The 26,332-nt window shown below is 45.6% G+C and overlaps 1 protein-coding gene across 3 annotated transcripts in view; it reads right to left on the bottom strand.

Annotated features, from left to right (window-relative positions):
* LOC101064508 (dihydropyridine-sensitive L-type skeletal muscle calcium channel subunit alpha-1-like) overlaps positions 1–24,370 on the bottom strand; it is a 54,529-nt gene extending 30,159 nt beyond the window's left edge. Inside the window, exons 1-18 of one of the 3 annotated variants that reach the window (XM_029832869.1) lie at positions 24,050–24,370; positions 23,779–23,884; positions 23,229–23,368; positions 20,506–20,648; positions 20,232–20,384; positions 18,707–18,912; positions 17,165–17,268; positions 16,924–17,069; positions 8,132–8,213; positions 4,765–4,925; positions 3,960–4,185; positions 3,454–3,661; positions 2,763–2,883; positions 2,477–2,591; positions 1,606–1,708; positions 1,445–1,514; positions 1,205–1,337; positions 43–172 (exon numbers count right to left, since the gene is read on the bottom strand). In XM_029832869.1, coding sequence (XP_029688729.1) covers positions 43–172; positions 1,205–1,337; positions 1,445–1,514; positions 1,606–1,708; positions 2,477–2,591; positions 2,763–2,883; positions 3,454–3,661; positions 3,960–4,185; positions 4,765–4,925; positions 8,132–8,213; positions 16,924–17,069; positions 17,165–17,268; positions 18,707–18,912; positions 20,232–20,384; positions 20,506–20,648; positions 23,229–23,368; positions 23,779–23,884; positions 24,050–24,237 — 2,535 coding nt within the window. In that variant the 5' untranslated portion in view covers positions 24,238–24,370. Of the gene's footprint in view, positions 1–42; positions 173–1,204; positions 1,338–1,444; positions 1,515–1,605; positions 1,709–2,476; positions 2,592–2,762; positions 2,884–3,453; positions 3,662–3,959; positions 4,186–4,764; positions 4,926–8,131; positions 8,214–16,923; positions 17,070–17,164; positions 17,269–18,706; positions 18,913–20,231; positions 20,385–20,505; positions 20,649–23,228; positions 23,369–23,778; positions 23,885–23,968 lie in introns of those variants that run through there. The other 2 variants (XM_029832870.1, XM_029832871.1) reach the window with 2 other exon arrangements.
* Between the last annotated feature and the right edge of the window lie 1,962 nt (positions 24,371–26,332).

The raw sequence follows: 26,332 nt of genomic DNA, 5'->3' as shown, positions 1-26,332 counted from the left end.
GTTTAAATATAAAATGCCATGAAGCAGACTATTTTTTGTTACCTGGTTCCTGAAAGACAATGGATCAATGGGATCCTCAGCAGCTAAAGAAATGGATGAAAGTAGGATGAAAAGGAGGATGATATTGGTGAAAGTAGTGGCATTAATGATGCGGTGGCAGAGTTTCCGGAACCTGATGGAATAAAAGAATCAGAATCACAATCGACCGTGTTATAATGCTGCTTGGAGCAAGGTTGGACTGCTCTTCAAACACATAATGAAAATGTGAAAGAAACAGTATAAAAGTAAAATCTATAATTATTTTGCCAATAGAAACAACCAGAATTTACTTATTGAAAAGGAAGCACAAAGAAAATTATCCATTAATCATTGCTGCTATATGATTATTATGTGGATTGTGATACCAGACATAATTTTAAAGGAAACTATGGTGCTTGCAAAAGCTGCTTTTGATTATCCTCCAACATACAGTATGTTAATTTGTTAAGCTAAGCCATGACTAGGGTAAATCGCAGTGGTCAAGAAAACATTAACTATTATTTTATCAGACGTTACAAGTATATACCCAGGCTATTCAATTGGCGGGCCCAGGGTTGTGTCAGGCCCATAAGGAATTTTGTAACAGCTCTTATATTTAAGTGTAATTGTTACATATGGATGATCTCATCCTTCAAATGACAATGGCTAATTAAAAATTCTGTCATGCTGGGGGCGGTGGAATACACACCTTTTTAAGCTGAACATATACTTTGAGGAACTGCACTTGACCGAAAAAAAAATTCACCATTTGTTTTTGAGTGCAACTCTCTGATAGCTCTGGCTTGTTTCTGTCAAGTGTGAAGGCTGGCTAATGAAAAAAACAACTGTCTCTTTCTACCTTCAAAAAAAAAGAAATGTTGACTTAGAAAACCAGCAGTTCAACAATGAATTGACTGAAAAATATGAATTCATGGCTGTGCAGTAGTACTCCATGTCTGGATTTATGCCTATATGTAGTGTAATTTTTTTTTTTTAATTTGAAAGATATTATATCATCAACATTGTGCAAGCTTGACTGTTGTTTCTCATTGTGCAGGCTTGAGTAATACAAATAACTGACACATGGATTTTCTTGCCCTTGTCCCTTCACTGTTATGAACTGTTAAGCCACTTGTAACCATGCTCTTGTTATTTATTTCAAAATCCACAATAATTTTTTTCTTACTTATTTCGTGGTCCAAATATAAAAAATGAAGTGGCTTCAGGAATTGGCACTGATTCCTCCTTCAACTGCAGATCTGCCATTGGACGAGGTCTTGGGCTTTGAGGGATATCAGGGTCCTCCTCCTCATCATCACCTAGTCAACAAAATAGGGGCAGGATTCAGAAGAAAAATCCCATAGGTTTTTGTTATTCACAAATCTTACTATGCATAAAGTAATATTATCAAGTAAATATAGTTTACCAGGAAAGTCTGCTGGAGGGAAAGGGTCTTTGATCTCATTGACATTGAACTCAAATTCATCAACTTTGAGCTGCAAATTTTAAAATAAAACAGTTGATCACTAAGATATATACACAAACACAAATAAGATATAAAGCATTTTTTGGGTTCTTGTGTCTCACCTTGGCAGTCGTAGGAATGCCTTCAACACCTTTGGCCCTTTGTTCAGCCAGCTTTTTTGCCAGGTTTGCTTTTTCTTCTGGTGTTTTATCAGGCATGTTTGCCCTAAAATTGAACAGTTATCTGTCAGTGGGAATTACCCTCCCATACTAGAAAAATGTCCTAATTAGTTACAGATGCTACATAACATCTTTGGTCTACATCAAGATAAATTTCAATAAGTTTAGGCATAAAAATATTGCTGATTAGTGCTAATTATATTAAAAAGTTTAAAATGCAAATAAATCAAAAGGAATGCCTCCTGTAACATCTTGACGAGGCATCCACCCCTGCAACTACACAAGCTGCTACATTGTTTCACTGAGCAACACTTGAAATAAGAAGAGCTGTAGCCTATATAAAGATTTTTTTTATTCTTGAAGTCCTTCTCTTGCAGAAACCTTCTTATGGTTATATGATTACAGTGACATTTAATCTTTCTGAGGAAATGAAAAACACCATGTGCAATGCATTTAAACCTTTGTTTCCATTATTATTTCAAAGAACTACTTGCTCATGGTTCACCATTGCAAAATACAAGTTATTGTGATTTTTCCTCAAGTCCTACAACTCAACTTGTACCCATTCAGATACATTATGTAATGCTATGGGGAAATACATAAACATAATGTAAGGAGTTGACCATGATTAAAAAGACATGTCTGTCTGATTGCTAAATGCATATATAGTGTAGATATGATTTGTATGCTTAATGAACAACGTGCTAATATATGTGGCCCATTGAGGATTATGATATGGGATTTGACTATTGCAAAACAAAATTAATGAAAATGACCTTTACCAATATTTTCTTGATACTTAGACAACACCAACCTGAGCAACTTCTTCCTCTTTCTCTCCTCTGCTTTCTCCTTTTGTGCCAAAGTCAGAGACTCTGCCTCTGCTAAATTGTCAACAGCAATGGCCAGGAAGACATTTAGAAGGATGACTTGATGAACTGTTAAAGATTTTTATATTCATGAATTTCTCTCATTCTCTCACACCCGCCCATATGTGTGTGCTCACATACATGCATAATCACACATACACACACACACACACACACACACACACACACACACACAAAACACCTATACGCTCGTGAATTCTATATGGATACAGTTTCCACAGACAAAGAGGATAATAAAGTAGATGCTGACTAAAATGCCAGGTATGCATGGTCCCCCATGAGCCATGATGCCATCATACATGACGGCATTCCAGTCTTCACCAGTGAGGATCTGAAACACAAATTTTCCTCTGAATTAAAACTGTAATTTGCACCACTGACCTCATTTCCTTATGACAGTGATTGAGTAAAGAGTATGTTTTGTAGTACATTCTGAGACAAAAGGGTGACTAGCTAAAATAGTGAATTACTGGATGTCCTTTTGTGTATATTCAACACATTAAACAGCTCCCAGTTTAAACATCTGTTTTTGGGTCCACTGAGAGAAGGAAGAGAAGGAAGATATGAACCTCCACTGTGTCCTGAATCAGTCTCACTGGACAAAATATGTTCCCAGCGAGACATCCTGGACTTATCCTGACCAGGTGACTGACTCACCACAGCAGGATATGACACATCTGGTATCCTGTGTCTCAGCACCACAGAAAAAAAATGCCGTAAACAGTCATCACTAAGAACATTTGTAATCAGGCCGCTCTTTTGTGATCAAATTAATTAGTGATGGTCAAGTCCTATTTTTACATCTGGATCCAGTTTTCTGATATAACAAGTTAGTTAAAGCAGAAGAAATAATACCATATAGACTATAGTTAGTGCAAACATAATTGGTGAAGATTTGTACCTGAAATACAGTGATGAGGGCCTGAGGGAAGCTGTCAAAAGTGCTGCGGGGTTTGGGCTGGTTGGTAAAATTAAACTTGCCTCCAAACACTTGCATGCCCAAGAGGGAGAAGATGACAATGAAGAGGAAAAGAAGCAGCAGCAAGCAGGCAATGGAGCGAATTGAGTTCAATAATGAAGCCACCAAGTTACTGAGAGATGTCCAATATCTATAATAAATGATGCAAGTTTCATTACAAAGAATGCACAATCTGGGTAAGTTCAAATGCAAAACATTTTAGACTTAAAGAGGCAACCATGAGAAATAAAGTTATTTGCTTTTTGTTTAATAATTTATTAACTTATTATTAACATTTGATTGTTAAAAAAAATAGATCTCACAATTACTAAATTAAAACTATGAAAAAAATTCTGATATGCCTTTTGTGAAATTATTAAAATGCTTTACTGAGCAACTAATGTTTGTTTTACATCCAAGAAAACACTTGCATCTAATATCTATGCCACCTGGTGATTTTGAGGAGGCGGAGCAGGCGTATGCAGCGCAGCACTGAGATGCCCATTGCTGATGTAATGTCCATGTGGACAAGAATGAGCTCCATAATGCCAGTGGACACAACAAAGCAGTCAAAGCGATTGAAGAGAGACATGAAATATGATGGTAAGCCCAAAGCATACATCTTCATGAACATCTCCAAGAAAAACATAGTCAGCAGTAGTTTGTTAGCATTGTCTGTTGGTGGTGGATGGTGATCACAAGCCAGTTCAGGGATAGGAACATAAAAGAAAGACAAAAGATGATGAGGAATTAACAGTTTTACTCAAACTAAAAAAATAATAATTGACATAATTGTGGGTAATGTTACACTTGCAATTTTTAGTTTTCCTTCTTATGTTCATTAGATTTCAAATATGTATTATAGAGGCTATGCACATTATATCATGAAAACATAGAAATTTCACACAAACTCTGCATTTACGACGTAAATGCTGGGAGTGCTTTGTTTGTAGTTATTATTTTTAATAATAATCCGCCAAAGAGGTCATGTGACAGCTGACATTTGTTTGTGTGATGTTACCAAAATAATAATAAGTTATGAACAAATTTTAATTAGATTTTCAAGAAATGTTGCTTGTTGGTTTGGCCAAGAAACTGCTCATAATGTTGTTATCTGCAGCTTTCCAATATTTTCTGTATTCTCCAATTTCATTTAATGTTTCATGTTCCATAAAATAGACATGATTATAAGTGACTATAAGGTGACAAAGATAATAACTCAAAAATTGAATCAATGAAATAAGATGCCCATACCTTGCCAATTTGTAAGTCTTTGAGTCTGCTTGTGGTGTTCCGTTGCAATGGCCAATGTGTTGAGGAAGACAAGCATAATTACCCACCAGTAGAATAACCTTGACTTCACACAAACTCTGCATTTACGACGTAGCCAACGATTCCACTTTCGAGCCACCTTACTGCTCACAAAGAAAAAGACAAATTACAAGTTTATTCAAAACAAATATTATTTGTTATTAATATTTGCTGTGATTTATTATTTTTTTTATTAAATTTTATAAACATCATCTATCCAGGAGTACATGCACTACAGAAAATGTAAACTACTACTATATAAAAGCTTAACCTTACTGTAGCACTGCCTTAATTAAATACCAATGTAAACAAAAAGGGAAAACTTAAATTTAAATGCAATTTTGTTGCCAAATATAGTTTGTTTTCAAGTTGTCTCAATCACTGGCCATACTTGCATCAGGCTTTGTAAATGTATGCAAATACCATCCATCCATCCTCTACCGCTTATCTGGGGTCGGGTCGCGGGGGCAGCAGCCTAAGAAGAGAAGCCCAGACTTCCCTCTCCCCAGCTACATCTTCCAGCTCATCCGGGGGGATCCCCAGGCGTTCCCAGGCCAGTCGAGAGACATAGTCTCTCCAACGTGTCCTGGGTCTTCCCGGGGGTCTCCTACCGGAGGGACATGCCCTGAACACCTCACCAGGGAGGCGCCCAGGGGGCATCCTGACTAGGTGCCCAAGCCACCTCATCTGGCTCCTCTCAACGCGGAGGGGCAGCGGCTCTACTCCGAGCTCCTCCCGGATGGCAGAGCTTCTCACCCTATCTCTAAGGGAGAGCCCAGCCACCCTACGGAGGAAGCTCAATTCGGCCGCTTGTACCCGTGATCTTGTTCTTTCGGTCATGAGCTTTGGGTCATGACCGAAAGAAATATAGGTGAGGGTAGGAACGAAGATCGACTGGTTAATCGAGAGCTTCGCCTTTCGGCTCAGCTCTCTCTTCACCACTACGGACCGGTGCAGATCCGCCTGTCGACCTCCTGCTCCATTCTTCCCTCACTCGTGAACAAGACCCCGAGGTACTTGAACTCCTCCACTTGGGGCAGGATCTCCTCCTTGACCCGGAGAAGGCACTCCACCTTTTTCCGGTTGAGAACCATGGCCTCGGATTTGGAGGTGCTGATTTTCATCCCAGCCGCTTCACATGCGGCGGCGAACCGATCTAGTGATCGTTGGAGGTCACGGGCTGATGACGCCAACAGGACCACATCATCTGCAAAAAGCAGAGACCCGATCCTGAGGTCACCAAACTGGACCCCCTCAACACCATGACTGCACCTAGAAATTCTGTCCATAAACATAATGAAGAGAATCGGTGACAAAGGGCAGCCCTGGCGGAGACCAACCCTCACTGGAATCGAGTTCGACTTACTGCCAGCAATGCGGACCAAACTCTGACACCGATCGTACAGGGAGCGGACGGCCCGTATCAGCGGGCTCAACACCCCATACTCTCGGAGAACCCCCCACAGGAGCCCCCGAGGGACACGGTCGAATGCCTTCTCCAAGTCCACAAAACACATGTGGACTGGTTGGGCAAACTCCCATGCACCCTCGAAGACCCTGCTGAGGGTGTAGAGCTGGTCCACTGTTCCACGCCCAGGACGAAAACCACATTGATCCTCCTGAATCCGAGGTTCGACTATCCTGCGGACCCTCCTCTCCAGTACCCCTGAATAGACCTTACCAGGGAGGCTGAGGAGTGTGATCCCCCTATAGATGGAACACACCCTCTGGTCCCCCTTCTTAAAAAGAGGGACTACAACCCCGGTCTGCCAATCCAGGGGCACCGCCCCCGATATCCACGCAATGTTGCAGAGTCGAGTCAGCCAGGACAGCCCTACAACATCCAGAGCCTTAAGGAACTCTGGGCAGATCTCATCCACCCCCGGGGCCTTGCCACCAAGGAGTTTTTTGACGACCTCGGCAACTTCAGCCCCGGAGATATGAGAGCCTATCCCCAGGTCCCCAGGCCCTGCTTCCTCATTGGAAGGCGTGCTTGTGGGATTGAGGAGGTCCTCAAAGTATTCCTTCCACCGATCGACAACATCCCGAGTTGAGGTCAGCAGCACACCATCACCACTATACACAGCGTTGACAGTGCACTGCTTCCCCTTCCTCAGACGCCGGATGGTGGTCCAGAACCTTTTCGAGGCCGTCCAAAAGTCGTTCTCCAAGTCTTCCCATGCCCGGGTCTTTGCCTCGGCAACCGCCGTATCTGCACTCCGCTTGGCCTGCCGGTACCTATCTGCTGCCTCAGGAGTCCCACAGGCCAGTAAGGCCTGATACGACTCCTTCTTCAGCCTGACGGCATCCCTCACCACTGGTGTCCACCAGCGGCTTCGGGCATTGCCGCCATGACAGGCACCGACCACCTTGCGGCCACAGCACCGGTCAGCCGCCTCAACAATGGAGGCACGGAACATGGTCCACTCAGACTCAACCTCCCCCGCCTCCCCCGGGACATGGTCAAAGCTCTCCCGGAGGTGTGAGTTGAAGCTCCTTCTGACAGGAGACTCTGCCAGCCGTTCCCAGCAGACCCTCACAATACGTTTGGGTCTGCCGGGTCTGTCCGACATCCCCCCCCACCACCGGAGCCTACTCACCACCAGGTGGTGATCAGTTGACAGCTCCGCCCCTCTCTTCACCCCAGAACATGCGGCCGCAAATCCGATGACACGACCACAAAGTCGATCATCGATCCTAAGGCGTCCTGGTGTCGAGTGCACATGTGGACACCTTTATGCCTGAACAAGGTGTTTGTTATGGACATTCTAAGACGAGCACAGAAGTCCAATAACAAAACATCATTCGGGTTCAGATCAGGGGGGCCGTTCTTGCCAATCACACCTCTCCAGGTGACACTGTCGTTGCCAATGTGAGCATTGAAGTCACCCAGGAGGACGAGGGAGCCCCCAGAAGGAGCACTCTCCAGCACTCCTTCTAAGGACTCCAAAAAGGGTGGATACACTGAACTGCTGTTTCGGCCATAGGCACACCAGGCACTCGCCAATGCGCCCCACCCCCAGGCCTGGCTCCAGGAGGGGGCCCCAGTGACCCGCATCCGGGCAAGGGAAACGTAGGACCAATGTTGTTTTCCATCACATATATATATATATATATATGTGTGTGTGTGTGTGTGTGTGTGTATGTGTGTGTATACAAAACACTGAACACCGTGATTCAACTGTCTGCCTAAATCTAACAAACCCTAAAATTTCTGAGGACAGCAATTATACCTGGTCTCCTAACTTGGTATAGAAAGAAAATGCTTGTTTTAGTATTTAATTGTAAAGACAAGAAGTGCACCACTTACTAGTAATACATAATTAACTGGATTGTGTCCATTTTGCCGACTCTGCCATTCTCCATACCTCTATTTTCTGTAGTAAGCAGACCTGAGGGGAAAAAATGCACAAAGAAAGCTATGAAAATTACAATGTTAACCCTTCATGTTAAATTTCAGGTATCGCAGTATCAGGTGGTGTTATGCATTTTATCTCCCCTCTGGTGTAGTTTTGTACTTGGGAAGTACAAAAAGGTTTAAACTTGAGACCAACTAATAGCAAAGTGTATCATTCAGCGTGATGGACAAGGTCCAGCTGTGAGGACCCTGTTGTTATTATGTTTTGTTGTTATTATGTTTTATAAATATTATTATACTGTATTATGGTCCAAGTGATGGACAAGATCCAGCAGGTGAAGACCTTGTTTTATTTTATTTTGGCTCAAAATGAAGACAGTAACAGTGACATACCTACAGGAAGATTGGTACTCCACCAAGCTCTACAAAAAGTTAATATAATCCATGACCTCAAATCTGTTGTGTCCTGTGTGTCTAGGCTGGCTGGTGGTTGTGTTTTAGCTGCCCTCACTCTATCTTCATCTGTAGTGCTGTGGGATGGAGGATGTGGATGAGTGTTCTGATCCCATCACAGAACCATCTGTCCAGAACTATGGATCCTGCAGAGACTGACCAGCTGTTGAGATGTTAAATCAATAATGTTATTTTAAATTTAATATTTTCATGTACTAGTTTTGAGAGAGTTCTTGTTAATTGTGTGCACTTTATTATATTGCTTAAAAGAGTATTGGCTGACAATCTCACATGACTCTGTGAGTCCTTGAGGGACATCTGAGAGAAAAAAGACCAAATATGGAAAATAGGGCGTACACAAAGAATTGTATCCATGGAAGGACCCGACCCCCAGGTTGGAGTACAAATATGATAAGTGTTTAATGGGTGTCTTTTCCTCATGAGACAGAGTGATCAGGGACCTGTGGCAAGACACCAAAAGCTTCTGTAAGTACTGTAATTCTAGTGTTCTCTTATCAATAAAAATCCTTACAGGGAATAGTGGAAACAATCCAGAGCCTCTCAGCAGATTACCTCTCACTTTGTCAGTCAGTCAGTAGCATCTCCTTAGCATCTCAATCCGCAATACCTCCACCTGGACTTCACAGTGAGTGTTGTGACTCCTACTCTGGCCCCACCTCCTCCTGGGCAATCAGCTCAACCACCACCACCTGGGCCCTCTCCTGCAGCTGCACCCAATCCGTCCAAACGACTCTGCACCCATAAAAGGCCCCTATGCACTCAGGCCAGTGCTTGATCTTACTGATGTTTTTGGCAACACGTCCCGTGGACCCAGCATCTCTCCAGGCTCCCCAGCGACTCCCTGCATCTCCCTGCGTCTTCCAGAGACTCCTCTGCAACCTTCCTAGCCCCTCTTCCTCTGACCTCTTCCTCTTCCCCTTCCTCGGACGGATTTCTCCTATCCTCTGGACACTTGGACTCTCCCACAGACTCTCGCCCCTGGATCTCGAACTTGGTTCGTCTGCCGCATCACGCACCTATAGTTTGTCTCGGCCTCTCTCATTTTGTTTCTTCCCTCCTGGTTTTTTTTTTGCTTCATTAAACCTTCAGAGTTTACTTTTTTAATTCCCGTGTCTGTCTGCCTTCTTTGGGGTTCCACCACACTTGACCGCCAGTCCTCTCGAGCGTAACAGAAAGATCAAGCCAAGATGAGTCAAGGTGGAACCCCGGGGCAGCCGGGCGACCCTAGGACCCCCACGTTACCCTCCCCCCTCGAAAGAAGAGTGGAGGCCCACTCTGCCCAGCTCTCCTCCCTTCAGTCGGAGCTAACCAAGGCCTTCCCCACAATTAAGGGGGAGATTTCCGAGCTCCAGAGCTCCTCCCAGACCACCTCCAGTACCCTGTCCGCCCTCTCCAACCAGATGTCCGCCATGGCAACCGTTTTGGCTTCCATTATTCAGAAGCTAGGCAGCGACCCCGGTGGGGCTGCTCCATCAGAACCATCTCTCCCGCTTTCTCCCCGAGCCGAGCCCAACCTTGCCAGCCCCCGTGTGTTCGGCGGGGATTTCGACCTGGGCAAGGGGTTCCTCCACCAATGTGAGCTGCTCTTCCGCCATCAGCCCTCCAGATTTGTTTCCGACGAGGCCAAGGTTGGATTTATAACCTCCCTCCTGGCCGACAAGGCATTGAGCTGGGCCATAGCTGCCGTCGACCTGGACCCCCGCCTCTCCTCAGACTACAGCGCCTTTCGACAGGAGTTCAAGGCTGTGTTCGAGCACCCCACCTACGGTGAAGACGCCGCGAGTCGTCTGCTCGCTCTCCAGCAGGGGTCACGGTCAGTTGCGGAGTACACCCTTGAGTTCCGCATCCTGGCTGCAGAGAGCCACTGGGGCGAGACCGCGCTCCGTAGCGTCTATCGACGGGGCCTGAGTGAGGCAATCAAGGACCTGATTGTGAGAGACCGCCCCTCGTCACTCAACGAGCTGATCACCCTCTCGCTCCAGATGGATGAACGACTACGGGAGCGCCGCCAGGAGCGCGCCCAACGTGCGGGCGGTTCTACCCGCCAACTCTCCCACCGCACTTCCTCTGTCCCTGACTTCTCCCTTACCAGCACTGCCGCCCCGCCTCCTCACATCCTCTTGCAATCCCCAGCTCACTCCTCCCCCAGAGTCGGAGAGGAACCCATGCAGATCGGCCGGTCCCGTCTCTCACGGCAGGAGCGGGAGCAAAGACTCCGAGACCAGTTGTGCCTGTACTGCGGAAACAACGGCCACTTCATCCAAGCCTGCCCCGTCCGACCAAAAGGGCCTGCTCACCAGTAGGGGGAGTACTGGTGAGCCGAGCTGTGATTCCCCAACCCACCGAGCAACACAACCGCCTCTTCCCCGCAACTCTCTCCTGGGATAAGGAGTCTATTCCGGTGAGTGTTCTCATTGACTCTGGGGCTGATGAGTCCCTGATGGACTTTTCTCTCGCGCGTCAAGCTGGCATTCCCCTGGTTCCTCTCGATCGCTCCCTGTCCTCCCAGGCGATCGATGGCCGCTCTCTGGGTAACATCACGCATCGCACCATCCCACTCACCCTAACACTCTCGGGTAATCACATAGAGAGTACACCTTTCCTGGTTTTGCACGCCCCCACCGCTCCACTCGTGTTAGGAAGACCGTGGTTGGAAAGGCACGACCCCCACATCTCATGGGCTTCGGGTCGGATCCTGGGGTGGAGCGTGGCCTGTCACGCCAACTGCCTTCGCTCCGCCCCCTCTCCATCCAGTAATCCCAGGCCCGCGCTCACTCCCCCGGATCTCACTGGTGTTCCCCCTATCTACAATGATTTAGCCCCAGTGTTCAGTAAGGACAATGCTCTGTCCCTTCCCCCTCACCGGCCCTATGATTGCCCCATCGACCTCCTCCCCGGGGCTCCCTACCCCACGGGTCGACTTTACAATCTCTCCATCCCAGAGAAGGAGGTGATGCGCAACTACATCACTGAATCCCTTGCCTCTGGGATCATAAGACCATCGTCATCCCCCTTAGCTGCAGGTTTCTTCTTTGTAGCCAAGAAGGATGGCGGCCTGAGGCCCTGCATCGACTTCCGCAAACTTAACAACATCACCGTTAAGAACAAGTACCCTCTTCCCCTTATGAGTTCCACGTTCGAGCCTCTCACTCATGCCCGGGTGTTCACTAAGTTAGACCTCCGCAACGCTTACCACTTGGTGCGGATCAGGAAAGGGGACGAATGGAAGACCGCCTTCAACACACACCTCGGGCACTTCGAATACCTGGTCATGCCCTTCGGCCTCTCCAACGCCCCCGCCGTCTTCCAGGAGTTGGTCAACGATGTGCTCCGGGACATGATCAACGTCTTTGTGGTGGTCTACTTGGACGACATCTTGATCTTCTCCCGCACCATGGAGGAGCACCACCAGCATGTTCGCCTGGTCCTACAACGGCTTTTGGAGAACCGACTATTCATCAAAGCCGAGAAGTGCGTCTTCCACTCCGCCTCAGTGGGGTACCTCGGCTACATCGTGGAGGAGGGGCGGGTGCGCGCAGATCCGGCCAAGATCCAGGCTGTGGTGGAGTGGCCACGCCCCACCGACCGCACTCAGCTTCGCCGGTTCCTTGGGTTCGCCGGGTTCATCCGGCGGTTCATCAAAGGGTTCAGTCAAGTGGCTGCCCCTCTCTCCGCTCTCACCTCCACCTCACGCCCTTTCGCCTGGACACCGGAGGCTGAGACCGCCTTCTCGGCCCTCAAGGACAGGTTCACGACGGCTCCGGTGCTCGCCCATCCAGACCCCGCTCGGCAGTTCATCGTCGAGGTCGATGCTTCGGACGCGGGCATCGGGGCAGTCCTCTCCCAGCGGTCCGAGGCAGACCAGAAGATTCACCCATGTGCCTACTTTTCCCGCCGTTTTGATCCGGCTGAACGAAATTACGATGTGGGCAACAGGGAACTTCTGGCGGTCTATGGAGCCTTGGTGGAGTGGAGACACTGGCTGGAGGGAGCAAAGCACCCGTTCCTTGTGTGGTCGGACCATAAGAACTTGACCTATGTGAGAACGGCCAAGAGACTCAATCCCAGACAGGGCCGCTGGGCTCTCTTCTTCAGTCGGTTTGATTTCACCCTCACTTTCCGTCCTGGTTCCAAGAATATCCGGGCTGATGCCCTCTCCCGCCAGTTTCCGGAGGAATTCCCCGGCGTCCCCAGGGACCCTGACACCATCGTTCCCCCGGCCCGGGTCATAGGGGTCATCTCCTGGCCGATCGAGACGGCCGTCGAGCAAGCCCAGAGAGACGAGCCAGATCCTGGGAACGGGCCTCAGGGCCGAATGTTCGTGCCTTCCTCCGTCCGGCCGCAGGTGCTAGAGTGGGGCCACTCCAGTTGTTTCGCCTGCCATCCGGGCGTGCGTCGGACGGCGGAGTTTGTGCAGCGGCGCTTCTGGTGGCCCAACCTCCAAGAGGATGTTCGGGAGTTTGTGGGCGCCTGCACGGTCTGTGCCCGCAGCAAGGCCTCCCATCGCTCGCCAGCAGGCCTTCTGCACCCCCTTCCCGTCCCCAGTCGACCCTGGTCTCACGTAGCCCTGGATTTTGTGACGGGCCTCCCCGTCTCGCAGGGGAACGACACCATCCTGACCATTGTGGACCGCTTCTCCAAGGGGGTCCACTTTGTCGCCCTCCCCAAACTCCCTTCTGCTGCAGAAACAGCTGAACTCCTGGTCTCCCACGTGGTACGTCTCCATGGGATCCCCCTTGACGTGGTCTCTGACCGTGGCCCCCAATTCACTTCTAGGGTGTGGCAGGCCTTCTGCAAGGGGATTGGGGCCACGGTCAGCCTGTCCTCTGGGTACCACCCCCAGTCCAACGGACAAGCCGAACGGGCCAACCAGGCTTTGGAGGCGGCCCTGCGCTGCGTGACCACCAGCAATCCTGCCTCCTGGTCCAAGTTCCTGCCGTGGGTGGAATACTCCCTCAACGCCATGGAGAGCTCTGCTACTGGTATGTCCCCCTTTCAATGTTTCCTGGGCTACCAACCCCCTCTGTTCCCCCAGCAGGAGCTGGAGATCGCAGTGCCGTCTACCAGGGCCCATCTCCGCCGATGTAGGCGCATCTGGAAGACTGCCCGCAAAGCCATCTTGCGGGCCACTGAGCAGTCCCGGCGTTCGGCCAACCGGCGAAGGAGGCCGGCCCCTGCTTACCGGCCTGGCCAGAAGGTCTGGCTGTTGGCCCGGGACCTGCCCCTCCAGACCTCACAGACTTCCTCCAGAAAGCTGAACCCCCGCTACATTGGTCCATACACCATCTGCAGCATCGTCAACCCCTCTGCAGTCCGTTTGGATCTCCCTGCCGCCCTCAAGGTCCACCCGGTCTTCCACGTCTCGCTCATTAAACCCTTCTCCACCAGCCCCCTGTCCCCTCCTGCTCCGACTCCACCTCCCCCACAGGTCCTGTCGGACGGAGAGCCGGTGTGGAGCGTTAACAAGCTGCTGGCGGTCCGCCGACGGGGAAGGGGCTTCCAGTACCTGGTGGATTGGGTGGGTTACGGCCCCGAAGACCGGAGCTGGGTGCCCCCATCCTATCTCGCTGACCCCTCCCTCCTCGAAGACTTCTACCGGGAGCACCCGGATGCTCCTGGGCGGTCGTCCGGTGCCTCCCGTAAGGGGGGGGGGTACTGTTGTGACTCCTACTCTGGCCCCACCTCCTCCTGGGCAATCAGCTCAACCACCACCACCTGGGCCCTCTCCTGCAGCTGCACCCAATCCGTCCAAACGACTCTGCACCCATAAAAGGCCCCTATGCACTCAGGCCAGTGCTTGATCTTACTGATGTTTTTGGCAACACGTCCCGTGGACCCAGCATCTCTCCAGGCTCCCCAGCGACTCCCTGCGTCTCCCTGCGTCTTCCAGAGACTCCTCTGCAACCTTCCTAGCCCCTCTTCCTCTGACCTCTTCCTCTTCCCCTTCCTCGGACGGATTTCTCCTATCCTCTGGACACTTGGACTCTCCCACAGACTCTCGCCCCTGGATCTCGAACTTGGTTCGTCTGCCGCATCACGCACCTATAGTTTGTCTCGGCCTCTCTCATTTTGTTTCTTCCCTCCTGGTTTTTTTTTTTGCTTCATTAAACCTTCAGAGTTTACTTTTTTAATTCCCGTGTCTGTCTGCCTTCTTTGGGGTTCCACCACACTTGACCGCCAGTCCTCTCGAGCGTAACAGTGAGTCCTTCATTCCCACACCAGTGAAATATTCATGGAAGAATACATCTCCAAGTACCTCGTCTTCCAACGTCTTCACTAGTAGGGGCAGGTTTCTTCTTTGTGGAGAAAAAGGACAAGACTCTATGTCCTTGCATTGATTTTAGGGGGCTCAACATCACAGGAAAGAATAAATATTGTCTTCCTCTTTTTGATTCTGCTTTGATCCAATGCCTTTATTAAGTTGGACTTGCACAATGCCTATCACCTGGTCCACATCAAGGAGGGTAATGAATGGAAGACGACATTTAACACCCCTCTGAGGCATTTCAAGTATCCACTTACCGGTATGCTGTTCGGGTTGACAAATGCCTCTGTCGTATTTCAGGCTTTGGTGAATGATGTATTGAGACATACTTAATAAGTTTGTTTTTGTGTATATTGACTACATTCTGATTTTGTCTCAAAAAAACAAGCACAACACATCAGATTGGTACTCCAGAGACTTCTGGAAAACAATTTATATGTAAAGTCTGAGAAGTGTGAATCCCATGGGTCTTCAGTTAACTTTTTAGGTTTTATGGTAGAAAAGGGGCAGCTAGAGGCAGACCCTGCTAAGATCCAAGCCATAGCATAATGGCTATTCCTGACCCCCCACAAGGATATTCAGATGTTCCTGGGGTTTGTTAACTTTTATAGGCAGTTCATTCATAATTAGAGCCATGGCAGATCCACTCACATACCGAACTCTTCCAAGATTCCTTTTGTCTCTTCCATTTAGCTGATTCCACTTTCTGGCAGTTGAAGTGCCTGTTCACCACTGCACCCATTCTTTATCATCCTGATCCATGCAGGCAAAATTATGGTCATCAGGAACTTTTGCTGTCTTTGTAACCCTCCAGGAATTGAGACATTGCCTGGAAGGAGTAATTTCACCCTTTTGTGGTCTGGACAGCCCACAAGTCCCTGTCCTTTTTGAGATCTGCTTGTCGCCTTAATTCCTGTAAGGCTCGCTGCTTTGTTTCTGGGTCACAGTCCACCGGCCCAGATTCCAGAATCTTAAGCTGGATCCACCGGTTTGCTAGTTTTTCAGCTCAAAGAAGAGTTTCCAGTGGAGACCATTCTACCAACTTCAGTGGTCGTGGGAGCTGCTAAGTCGAGCATTGAACTAGTGGTCCAGGACGCACAGGCTAAACAACCAACTACTGTAGGATGCCCATCTAATTGGCAGTTTCTTCCACATTCTTATTAGGCTTCCTCTCTCAGAAGGTAACACAGTCATTCTAACAGTGGTTGACCATTTTTCAAAAGCTGTACATTATGTCCATCCTGACAAAGCTTCCTGTCTGCCCTCGAGACTGCTAACCTTCTGATACAGCATCTATTTCAACTCCAGGGTATTTCTCTGGATATTGTTTCCGGTTAAGGCACGCCGTTCAGTTGCCAGGTTTGGGGGCCTTTTGTCAGGCGATGGGATTTTGCTAGCCAGTCTTCAGGATAGCATCGTCAGACTAATCTCCTCTTTTTCAGCTAATGACAAAGAGGCGGCTTTCCGTTGGTCCAGGAACACCTCCAGCACACCCACCAAGTCTGGCAAGAGGTAGGAGGTGTTTTTGCTTTACATTCAGTAAGCTGTTTTTTTGTTTTTTTTTGTGATTTCAATGAGACAATTTCACCTTGCGGTTTTTGTGTTCTTTAAAGTTTTCATTTTTTACTTAAACCAGAACCCCTGTATTTTGGAATACAAGGTGGTCTGATCCTATCACAAAATCCTCAAGATAGACACTCTGTAAGAATTGTCAATTTTGGGTTATTTTTGCCTTTTCCAGATGTGGTATTTGAAGACTCGCCTGCTAGGGATCGCAGACAACATGGGTATCTTAAGTTGCTCCAAACTTTCTAATGGCTAAAAAGATGTGGCTACAATTTAATAATTATCTGTGGACAATCTAAATACATCAAAAGACCCCACCCCATAGGGTTTTTATTTTTAGAGTAAGCCTATTAAAGACAAAGAAAATTAAAGACAGTTAAAAAAAAATTAAATAAAAAAATATATTATTTTTAGGTTGAGTATATTGTGGTTTTCTTACCATGGCTCTCTTGTTCATTGTCTAAGACCTCAGCCTGAGTGATCCATTCCATATATCCTTTCAGGTCCTCATCCAACTGTTGGGTTTCCCTCAGCTTTTGAAACTCTCCACGTGACTTTGCTTTCTCACGCTCTTTTGTAAACTCACTAATGGAAAGCAAAACAATTTATTGATTTAATTTTTCAAATTTTCCTGAAAAAAGACACAGACAAGAGAGGAGGTGAAAAACATGTTTTCCTACCCACTGAGTACACCAAGAATCAGGTTGAGAACAAAAAAAGAGCCAACCAGGATGAGTGTGGTGAAGTAGATCCAAGGCCATTCCATTCCAATGGCATCATTTACCTGTCAGATTGTTAGTATAATAACATACCCAAGACATATTAAATTGTTAATAAGAAATGCAGATGTAAAAACAAATCATTTGGAAATAACTTTATAACAAAAAAGTATCTAGATGCCTGACCATCATACCAAGGAACTGGTAATGACTGTAATGTAATCCAATGTAATAATGTTTAATAATGATAAAAATGTATATAATAATTTCCAGTCAGACAGCTAAGAGTTGTATGTCTGTGGTCATCCATGTCATGGTAATTGTGGTTGTTGAATGTTAGCAGCTGGACTGTTTGAATTTCTTGAAGATGTTTCACCTCTCATGCAAGAGGCTTCATCAGTTCTAACTGACTGTTTAGAAGTTACAGATAATTATACTCTTCAGGTGCCATTAAGACATTTTGACATTCAGTCACCTGGTTGTTGGTTGCTTCATTCCTAATTATGTGGCTCATTGAGAATTCCCCTGACACAATGAGGTTTGTTAGTTTAACTTGTAGCCAGGTGTGAATGGCCTCTTCTCCTCCTGGGGATGCAGTTAAAACCAACAACCAGGTGACTAAAGCGCAAATATGTGTTAATGGCTTCTGAAGACAAAGATTATCCGGATCTCCCAAACACTCAGAACTGATGAAACCTCTTGGTAAGCGGTGAAATGTCTTCAAGAAATTCAAAAAGTCCAGTTGCTACATTTAAAGTACCAGAATAGCTAAGAGGCTCTCAGCATCCATCAAATCCAGGCGCGACTATCATAATTTGATGCAATTTTCATTTTGCAAACCTGATTGAACATTTCCTACATTTTGTTGAGATGTGCAAGAAATATATAATAAAGGCTAGGAAAAAAACACATTCAGCAAGCACAGACCACAGACCACCAAGCAGGCAATCTCCTTACATATTTTGACTTACACCTGTTGTATATTTCTTATATAAGCATTAAAGGTGCTATTTGTGATCTTGTACGAGATCACAAATAGATCACATCCATTAGTGTAAAAATCAATGTTTAATTACATTGAACTTTCTCATTTTTTGTCTACGCTCCACCATCAGAACAGGAGGCATGGCGTATTTGAGAAAATTTACTTCATGTCAAAGGCTGTGTTGCCTTTTCCTTATATTCACACAGGCATTAACCCACTTCCACAACCACCTTATGTGTTTGTGCACCTCCTGTACCCCTAGTGTTCTTTTGATGTTGGTAGGGCTGTCAGCTAATGGATCAAGGGGATATCTTGACGATTTGAAGCAAAGATAAAAGAAGCCATGCAAGACTACATAGTGCACTTTTACTATAAAGTTACATTATCATAGTGTGTTGCTTTATGATCACAGTCATTTATGATCAAACTCCTTTGTCTGCCAAAATTGTATTGCTTTAATTCAATAATAAAGAACAATTAAATAGACAGAAAATCAGACTTTTCCACTCTAGATTTACCCAGTAGAGGACATCGGTCCAACCCTGTGTGGTGATACACTGGTAGACAGTCAGCATGGAAAAGCCCAGGTTATCAAAATGGGTAATGCCCTGGTTTGGGCCTGGCCACCCAATTCGACATTCAGTGCCATTGATTAGACAGCGGCGACCATTGCCAGCTTGGGCACATGGAGCTGGTTTCTCATTTTCTACTGTAGCAATAATGTCTGAAAGACAAGACCTGAATGTTTATATATGTAAGGCACCACAGTGATATACTTACATCGTACATACCTCATTAGATATATATACACACCACTATTTTAATTCAGATAGTATTTCTCAGTCATATTTAGTGTACCATACTCTGTGGAAAAAGCTCCAAAAGCAATTATGGAAAAGATTCTGTTTACTATTTGATGTTGAACACCATGCACTGGAATAGAATTTTCATAGTGTACCAATAGGTGTGAGCAAACCACTGGCATGCAAAAAAGCATCTTAATTTCACCAGTCAAATGTTTCAAACATAATATATGTGTGTATGTACGTACACACACACACACACACATATATGCACGAATGTCTGTAGTTTAGCTGATGTATAAAATGTGAGTAACCTTTTCGTATGCTCAGCATTCATATGAATGTGAAGAAGCTCTTACTGAGGCACACAGTAAAGCATTTTGACTTGACATTTATAAGTAAAGGTAAGACCATAATGACTTTTTAAAATTAAAAATGCATTACATGACCTAGTTTGGTGATCAGAAATCTGATATAAAATCTGAAACATAACCTGAGCCAATGGAGTATAATCTACCTAAATAACATTCTGATGGAGATATTGTCTCCCCACCCATGACCGTCATTGAAATTCTTTATGTGGGCTTTTTCCACATCAGAAGCATTAAAATGTAAAATTTAAGCTTGTAAAATGTAACATCTTCCAGAAATGTAAGTGTGTACATTTTCACAAGATTTAGTATAAACACTGTAGAAGAAATGGTTAGTTAGAAATTAAGCTTATTTCAGGTTTCAAAGGATCTTCCCACTGAAATTAACATGGTAGGCAATTGGACAAGTGAGCAGACATGTCAGGAAACCAGCTAGTTTTGCTGATTCCTCATCAATTTAATGTTTATAAACAAAAATGTGTTAAAGAATGTGTTAAAAATGTGTGTTAAAGCGATTCATTCGAATAAATTTGATCAATTGTCTCCAGTAAGGCTTTACAGAGGTTTGGCCAATGCATTTGTCTGTATTTCACAACTTGCCATAAATTGTGTGAGGGCTTGAGCTGTTATATAGGTTTGGAGAAATGCTGAGAGAATGCACTGGCATACAACTGTAGGGGTCTCCACAGACTGTTTCATGTGAAAATTGAGTAAAAGTGCATTTTGAATTATGGGACCTTTGATAAAGAAGGTAACATTTTTGTTAATATAACAAAGAATACCGATTCTACTCTGTTTTACATCACAATTGTTAGCTTCCACACTGGTGCATTAATGTGCAATACTTCCTGTTGCAGTTGATACTGAACTTGTGCCAATGTAGTAGCAGGTCTTGTGCATTTTGCACTTGAACAGCTCCAATCCCATAATGGAGTAAATAGTAACCATGAAAAAAACCAACAGTGTGATATGAAACAGGGGCAACATGGACTTCAGAATGGAGTTCATCACCACCTGTAGGCCTGAGGATGCAGTAAGATAGTGAAAAATGTGATGTGTCAAATGTTAAACTTGTAAGTCAAGTGAAAACATCTATTGACAGAATCATTATTTATAAATGGTAAATGGCTAAGAGCTACTAACTGGGGACTCCAGAGACTAGTCTGAGTGGACGAAGGACTCTGAATGCTCTCAGAGCTTTCATGTCAAAACCACCACCCTTATCTCCTATCGAAGCTTCCACCCCACTGATGTGGTTAATGGCATCCATGGCAACAGTGAAGAGACTGGGAGAAAAGACAAAAGTATACAGAGCATGACATATTTTTGCTATGATGATTCAATTAGTTCTCAGCATATTTTTCCACAGGGAGGTTGCTATACAATCCACTTTTATACAATTTGCCTCACATGGTAAATCTACTATGAATTATACTTGTTATATATTTCTGTAAAAAGTGTCAAGAGTCCAGGTTCACTAAAATGAATATCTCTATATCTCTCTCCCTTACTGTTCTATTGATGTTAACGCAATCTGGCACAGAAGGGAAGGAAATGGTAACACAAGGTAAGGAGCAGTGACAGTCAGAACAGATCAGTGGAAGGGGTAGTGATGTTGTTTATCCCCCAACAATGAATTCAGAGGCACAGAGGTGAATCCTTCCACACAAAGCTCAACTCGTAGCGAGAGAGTCTGGCTGCATCTTCAGTGTGAGGTAAAGAAAACCATTTGTTTCTTAAATCTAGAGCATATTTTGGTTTGGCCTAATCTTTATTCATAGCATTCAAAATTAACTCATGCTCACACTACCGAAGGAAGGGGCTTTGCTTCTGATTTATTAGTCTTTTTTGGTAATATTTTGCAATAGATCCTTACACTTAACACTTGTCAGTGTAAAATCGTATATCCTTTCCACATGCACCTTTACAGTCTTGTCGTGCTGCTGCCATATCAACGGTGAACAGCACAATTTTTTAAAATAAAAAAATAAAAGTATTGATTGATTGATTAATTGATTATGTGTGAATATCTGCTTTTTTGCTGTTTAAATGTGATCTCATCTTAACTGCTTTATCCCTTTCAGGGTCACAGGTTGAGTACACAATGGGAAAAGGCAGGGTCCACTCATAAGTCGCTAGTTCATCGCAGGGCCCTGGGGGTGAGGAACCTTGCTCAAGGGTACCTCGGCAGTGCTCTGAATGTGTTCTCGCACCTACAACCAGAACACCTTCCGTTTTGTCTGCACTGGGGCTCTAACTGAGAACCCTCTGGTTCTCATCCCAGTTCCCACAGACTGAGCTATCACCACCCACTGTGCTTGCAAACGTAATACCTCCCCCCAAAATATGGTCAAGGCTAAGTCTGCCAGCAAAAGTATAGTGCTAAATTTATTGAAAAGATGAGATACTGTACATAACTGTATAACTATAGCTTTTAGGAATCCCAAGTGTTTCCCTCTCCCCCTCCTTGTCTGTGTCTCTTCTATGTTTCCTCTGTCTGTTTATTTCCGAGCTGGGTGGAGCAGCTTCCAGACCCTCCCCCGTCAGGCGATCGACGCACACCTGGAGCCCATCTCCAGCTAATCACCCACACCTGCCGTCCATTTTATAAGCCTTGTCCACATCTCATTCTTCACCAATTTGTTGTTAACCCCCCGTGGTACAGCCTGGCTCCAAGAAGTTTGAATTCTAGTTGGCTTCATGATTCCTGTTTCCTGCGCTTATCTGATTGTTCATTTCTCCCACAGATCACCCAGCTCGGATGCCTGTTCGTGCTGCCCAGCCCACTCCTGTTCGATTGTGATTCTTCTGCCGCCTGCACCTCTTGGTTTCTGTCCTAAAAACCTTGACAATAAACAAATCCTTGCTCCAACTCCAGTCAGTCATGTGTGTTTGCTTTTAGGTTCTATAATCGTGTCTGCAGAGCTGTAACAGAACGAATCAGCCAATAAATGGACCCCACGGATACACGCTGTGTCTTGCCAGGCAGCCCTACTGGGGCAACATGGACAGCTGTTACAAGCCCTGGTTGAGAACAGCACCCAGGTGGCCAAGGCAATGGCTGATCTGACACAACAGGTCGCACTCCTTGTGGGCTCTGCTCCGCAACCTGCCAGTCCCACTGCCAGCACCATCGGCACATCCCCGTGGATCCCCAGCACTCACATCTGCGACCCGGAACCATTCCAGGGGGACCTGGACAAGTGTTGGGGTTTCTCCTCCAGTGCCGTTTAGTGTTTCAACAGAAGGTGCAGTTGTTCACTAACGATTTAGCCAAAGTGTCTTATCTAGTTGGTCTGTTACGACGCAAGGCGCTGCTGTGAGCACAGGCGGAGAGTTCCCACAGCCGCCTGGAAGCCATGTCTTATGCCGAGTTGGAGGGAACAATATAGAGGGAGGGAAGCCTGAAGGTGGTCTATGACTGCCCAGACCACTCCTGGGACACGGCCACGCGCCTACTATCCCTCCCCCAGGGAAACTGCTCCGTAGCAGATTTCTTGGTGGAGTTCTGGACTTTGGCGGCGGACTTGGGGTGGAATGAACAATAACTGTATAACTATGATCTGAAAACAGATCCTAGAAAAATAATGAAAGAAAAAGAAAAAAAGCGAAATAGATAGAGATGCACAAACACAACTGACAAGGGGGAATTAAATGAATGGTTTGCTGTAGGAACAGGGACACAAAAGTTTGGGATTTGGAACCCACCGCATTGTTAGCAGCCTTACTCCCAGCATTTTCTAACAATTTCATATCACATCACATTCATTACCATGGCTTAGGTGCATATGCCACATTATATTTCTTGAATCTCTACAAATGCCGTAGCTTAATAAATAAATAAATAAATAAACAATCCTGCTTACCCCACAGATACACAGACAAAATCCAGAATGTTCCAGCAATTTCTTAAGTATGCATCTGCATGAAATAGAAATCCATATGCAACAATCTTCAGGAAACACTCTACAGAGAAGATGATGAGGAAGATATACTCCAGACTTTCCTATAAAACATAAGAAATAGCTTATTTTCAAAAGGTGTTATTTGTAAATAAACATATGTTTGACCAATTATTTTTGAGGTTGTATGGTTTGTTGACAGACAGATAGACAGACAGACAGACGGTGTGCATCTGTATGAGATTTTGTTGGATAAAAATAACTGTTTATTTTATTTTGGTAACAGACTAAATTTTTTGTAAATACCCTCTATAGTAAAATATTCTACCCTTTGAGCAAAGTAAATATTGTTTATTTTGTAAAGAATATTTGCCTTTGATCAAAGGTTACAATACCCCACATTATTATTTTATAGCTTATTCCACCCTCATAAAAATATGCGGGTTATATGTGTACATGTGTAATTTCAAAAAGGTTATCAGACAAAACCATGGGCATAAGCAGAGTGACGTACCAAGTTACTGTTTGTGTTGTTGCTGTCTTCCTCAGGCATGGGCAAGTACACTGCAAGAGCTACGCAGTTGGCAAAGATGGCGAGTAGAATTATGATTTCAAAAGGTCTGTGAGTAGTTCATTGGAATCTTACACACAAAAATGATTAATCATTTTATATCATACTAAAAAACAGAAATGAAAAATCTCACCAAAAGAAAAAAAGAAACACTAATCATGTAATGAATTTGAAAAATATGGGGATAATTTCCCAGAAATAAGTATCAGGATACTTCCACTCCACAATACTGAGGCATGCCTTGCGGAAAGGATTCCTCAATGTCAAGAAGAGTAGAGACCGTGCAGGCCTTGGATTGCCACCTGTAGCCATCAACTTCTTTAGTTTTTCCTTCTGTTTCCTCTTCAGTGTATCCTCATCCATGATATAGGATGACAATGGCGGACTGCTATTCCCCACCATTGTGGCTTCAAATAAAACTGTACACACAAAGTTCACTTTAAATTAAAAGCAGTATTCTAAAACAAGTCTGCGAGTTTGACAGTCTTGTGTGCTCATTTGCAGCCCTCTCTGTCTAACAGTGATCATTTCATAATGCACTGTCTCATTTTTGGAATGGCAGCTGTCCCCCCTCCCCTTGTAATGGATTGGTTTTCATTGCAGCTGTTTGTTTGAGAGAATAAATATAGACAATGAGCCTGGGTGTCAAGCTGTCTAAAATTAACCTTCAGTCCTTTTACAATGTGGAGGAAAGTTTGAGGACTCAGGACCCTGAGGGAAGCTTTTATCTATAAAGTTAATAACAATGCCCCGAACACTATGAACTACAGCTACACCCTACCTGGGATGTTGACTTAATGGTTAAAATGGTAGCTTTTCCAGTTTAATGCTTGTTTGAAGCAAGGTAGCAGTCCTGGTGAACTTTTATTGTTGTGTGATAGAAAGCATCTTTAGAAATGGTGTGACAGTCTGATATGTAAGCTGTACTATCGCTGAGCACAAGGCTCTGCAGGAGGTGCTGAAAACTGGCCAATGTACCACAGGGACCCCACTTCCAACTGTCACTTCTTCTGAAGTGCTGCCTGCGTCGAGCATGCAGCATCTGTAAGGACTCCTCCCACCCCACCCACAGACTGTTCTCCCCCCTGCCCTCGGGTAGGCGCTTCAGAACCCTAAAGACAAGGACCAGCAGAATGAGGAACAGCTTCTTCCCCAGAACTGTGTCCTTGCTGAATTACAGCTGACCCCCCATACACCACTCCATATCTCACTGCACTACATTTACACAACACCCTAGCTTAGTATCCCACGTAGCTACAGTTTAAACTTATTTATGCACATTTTTGCACTTTAGTTTAATTTTTTATCTGCGCATTCCTAATTTATCAGTTGCACGTTTCCTCTAGCCTTATGTAAATAGTCTCTGTACCAGTAACGTGCGGTCAAGGGAGGCAGAAAAAAGAAAGTGTACATAAATAAATATTAATATTTCCCACTAATATGTGTTAAAAATGCATTTGAGTATGACTACACATTTCTGCCATTTTATTGAGTAAAAATTGCCGAATTTGAGTTTTTCCCAATCAAATCCAGGGCAGAAACCCAGGGTGAGGCAGGGGCAAATTGTGCCTCAGGTCTGACTGCATGATCCAATACAAACTGGGTTGCATGACGCGTGCCAGTTTTTGTTCCTCAGCATATTGCTAATATGAACTTCACAGAAATAGTCGTTATACACCATGACTTTCTGCAGTCCACGTAATGTCTTTTATGCATGTGTGAGAGAACTATTCCTGCTGATCGCACAATAAAGTGCAGAGAAAAGTCAGCAGGTGAGGCAGGCAATACTCTGCTTCAACTCAAATGGGCGTACGCAAGCTGACAGCTGCTTTCTCGCTGCAGTGCTGGCTCATTTTAAAAGGCAAACTTTATTAAAATTTATTGAAGCACCAGAATTTATCCATCCATCCTGTACCGCTTATCTGGGGTCGGGTCGCGGGGGCAGCAGCCTAAGCAGAGAGGCCCAGACTTCCCTCTCCCCAACTACTTCTTCCAGCTCGTCTGGGGGGATCCCCAGGGGTTCCCAGACCAGTCGAGAGACATAGTCTGTCCAAAGTGTCCTGGGTCTTCCTGGGGGCCTCCTACCAGAGGGACATGCCCTGAACACCTCACCAGGGAGGCATCCAGGGGGAATACTAATTAGATGCCCAAGCCACCTCATCTGGCTCCTCTCAAAGTGGAGGGGCAGCGGCTCTACTCCGAGCTCCTCCCAGATGGGAGAGCTTCTCACCCTATCTCTAAGGGAGAGCCCACCCACCCTACGGAGGAAGCTCATTTCGGCCGCTTGTACCCGTGATCTTGTTCTTTCGGTCATTACCCAAAGCTCATGACCATAGGTGAGGCCTTTTGGCTCAGCGCTCTCTTCACCACAATGGACTGGTGCAGAGTCCGCATTACTGCGGATGCCACACCAATCCGACTGTCGATCTCCTGCCCCATTCTTCCCTCACTTCTGAACAAGACCCCGAGGTACTTGAACTCATTGACTTGGGGCAGG

The sequence above is a fragment of the Takifugu rubripes genome, chromosome 2 (genome assembly GCF_901000725.2).
Source record: "Takifugu rubripes chromosome 2, fTakRub1.2, whole genome shotgun sequence".
Lineage (NCBI taxonomy): Eukaryota > Metazoa > Chordata > Actinopteri > Tetraodontiformes > Tetraodontidae > Takifugu > Takifugu rubripes.
This window is presented reverse-complemented; position numbering and strand designations above follow the sequence as displayed.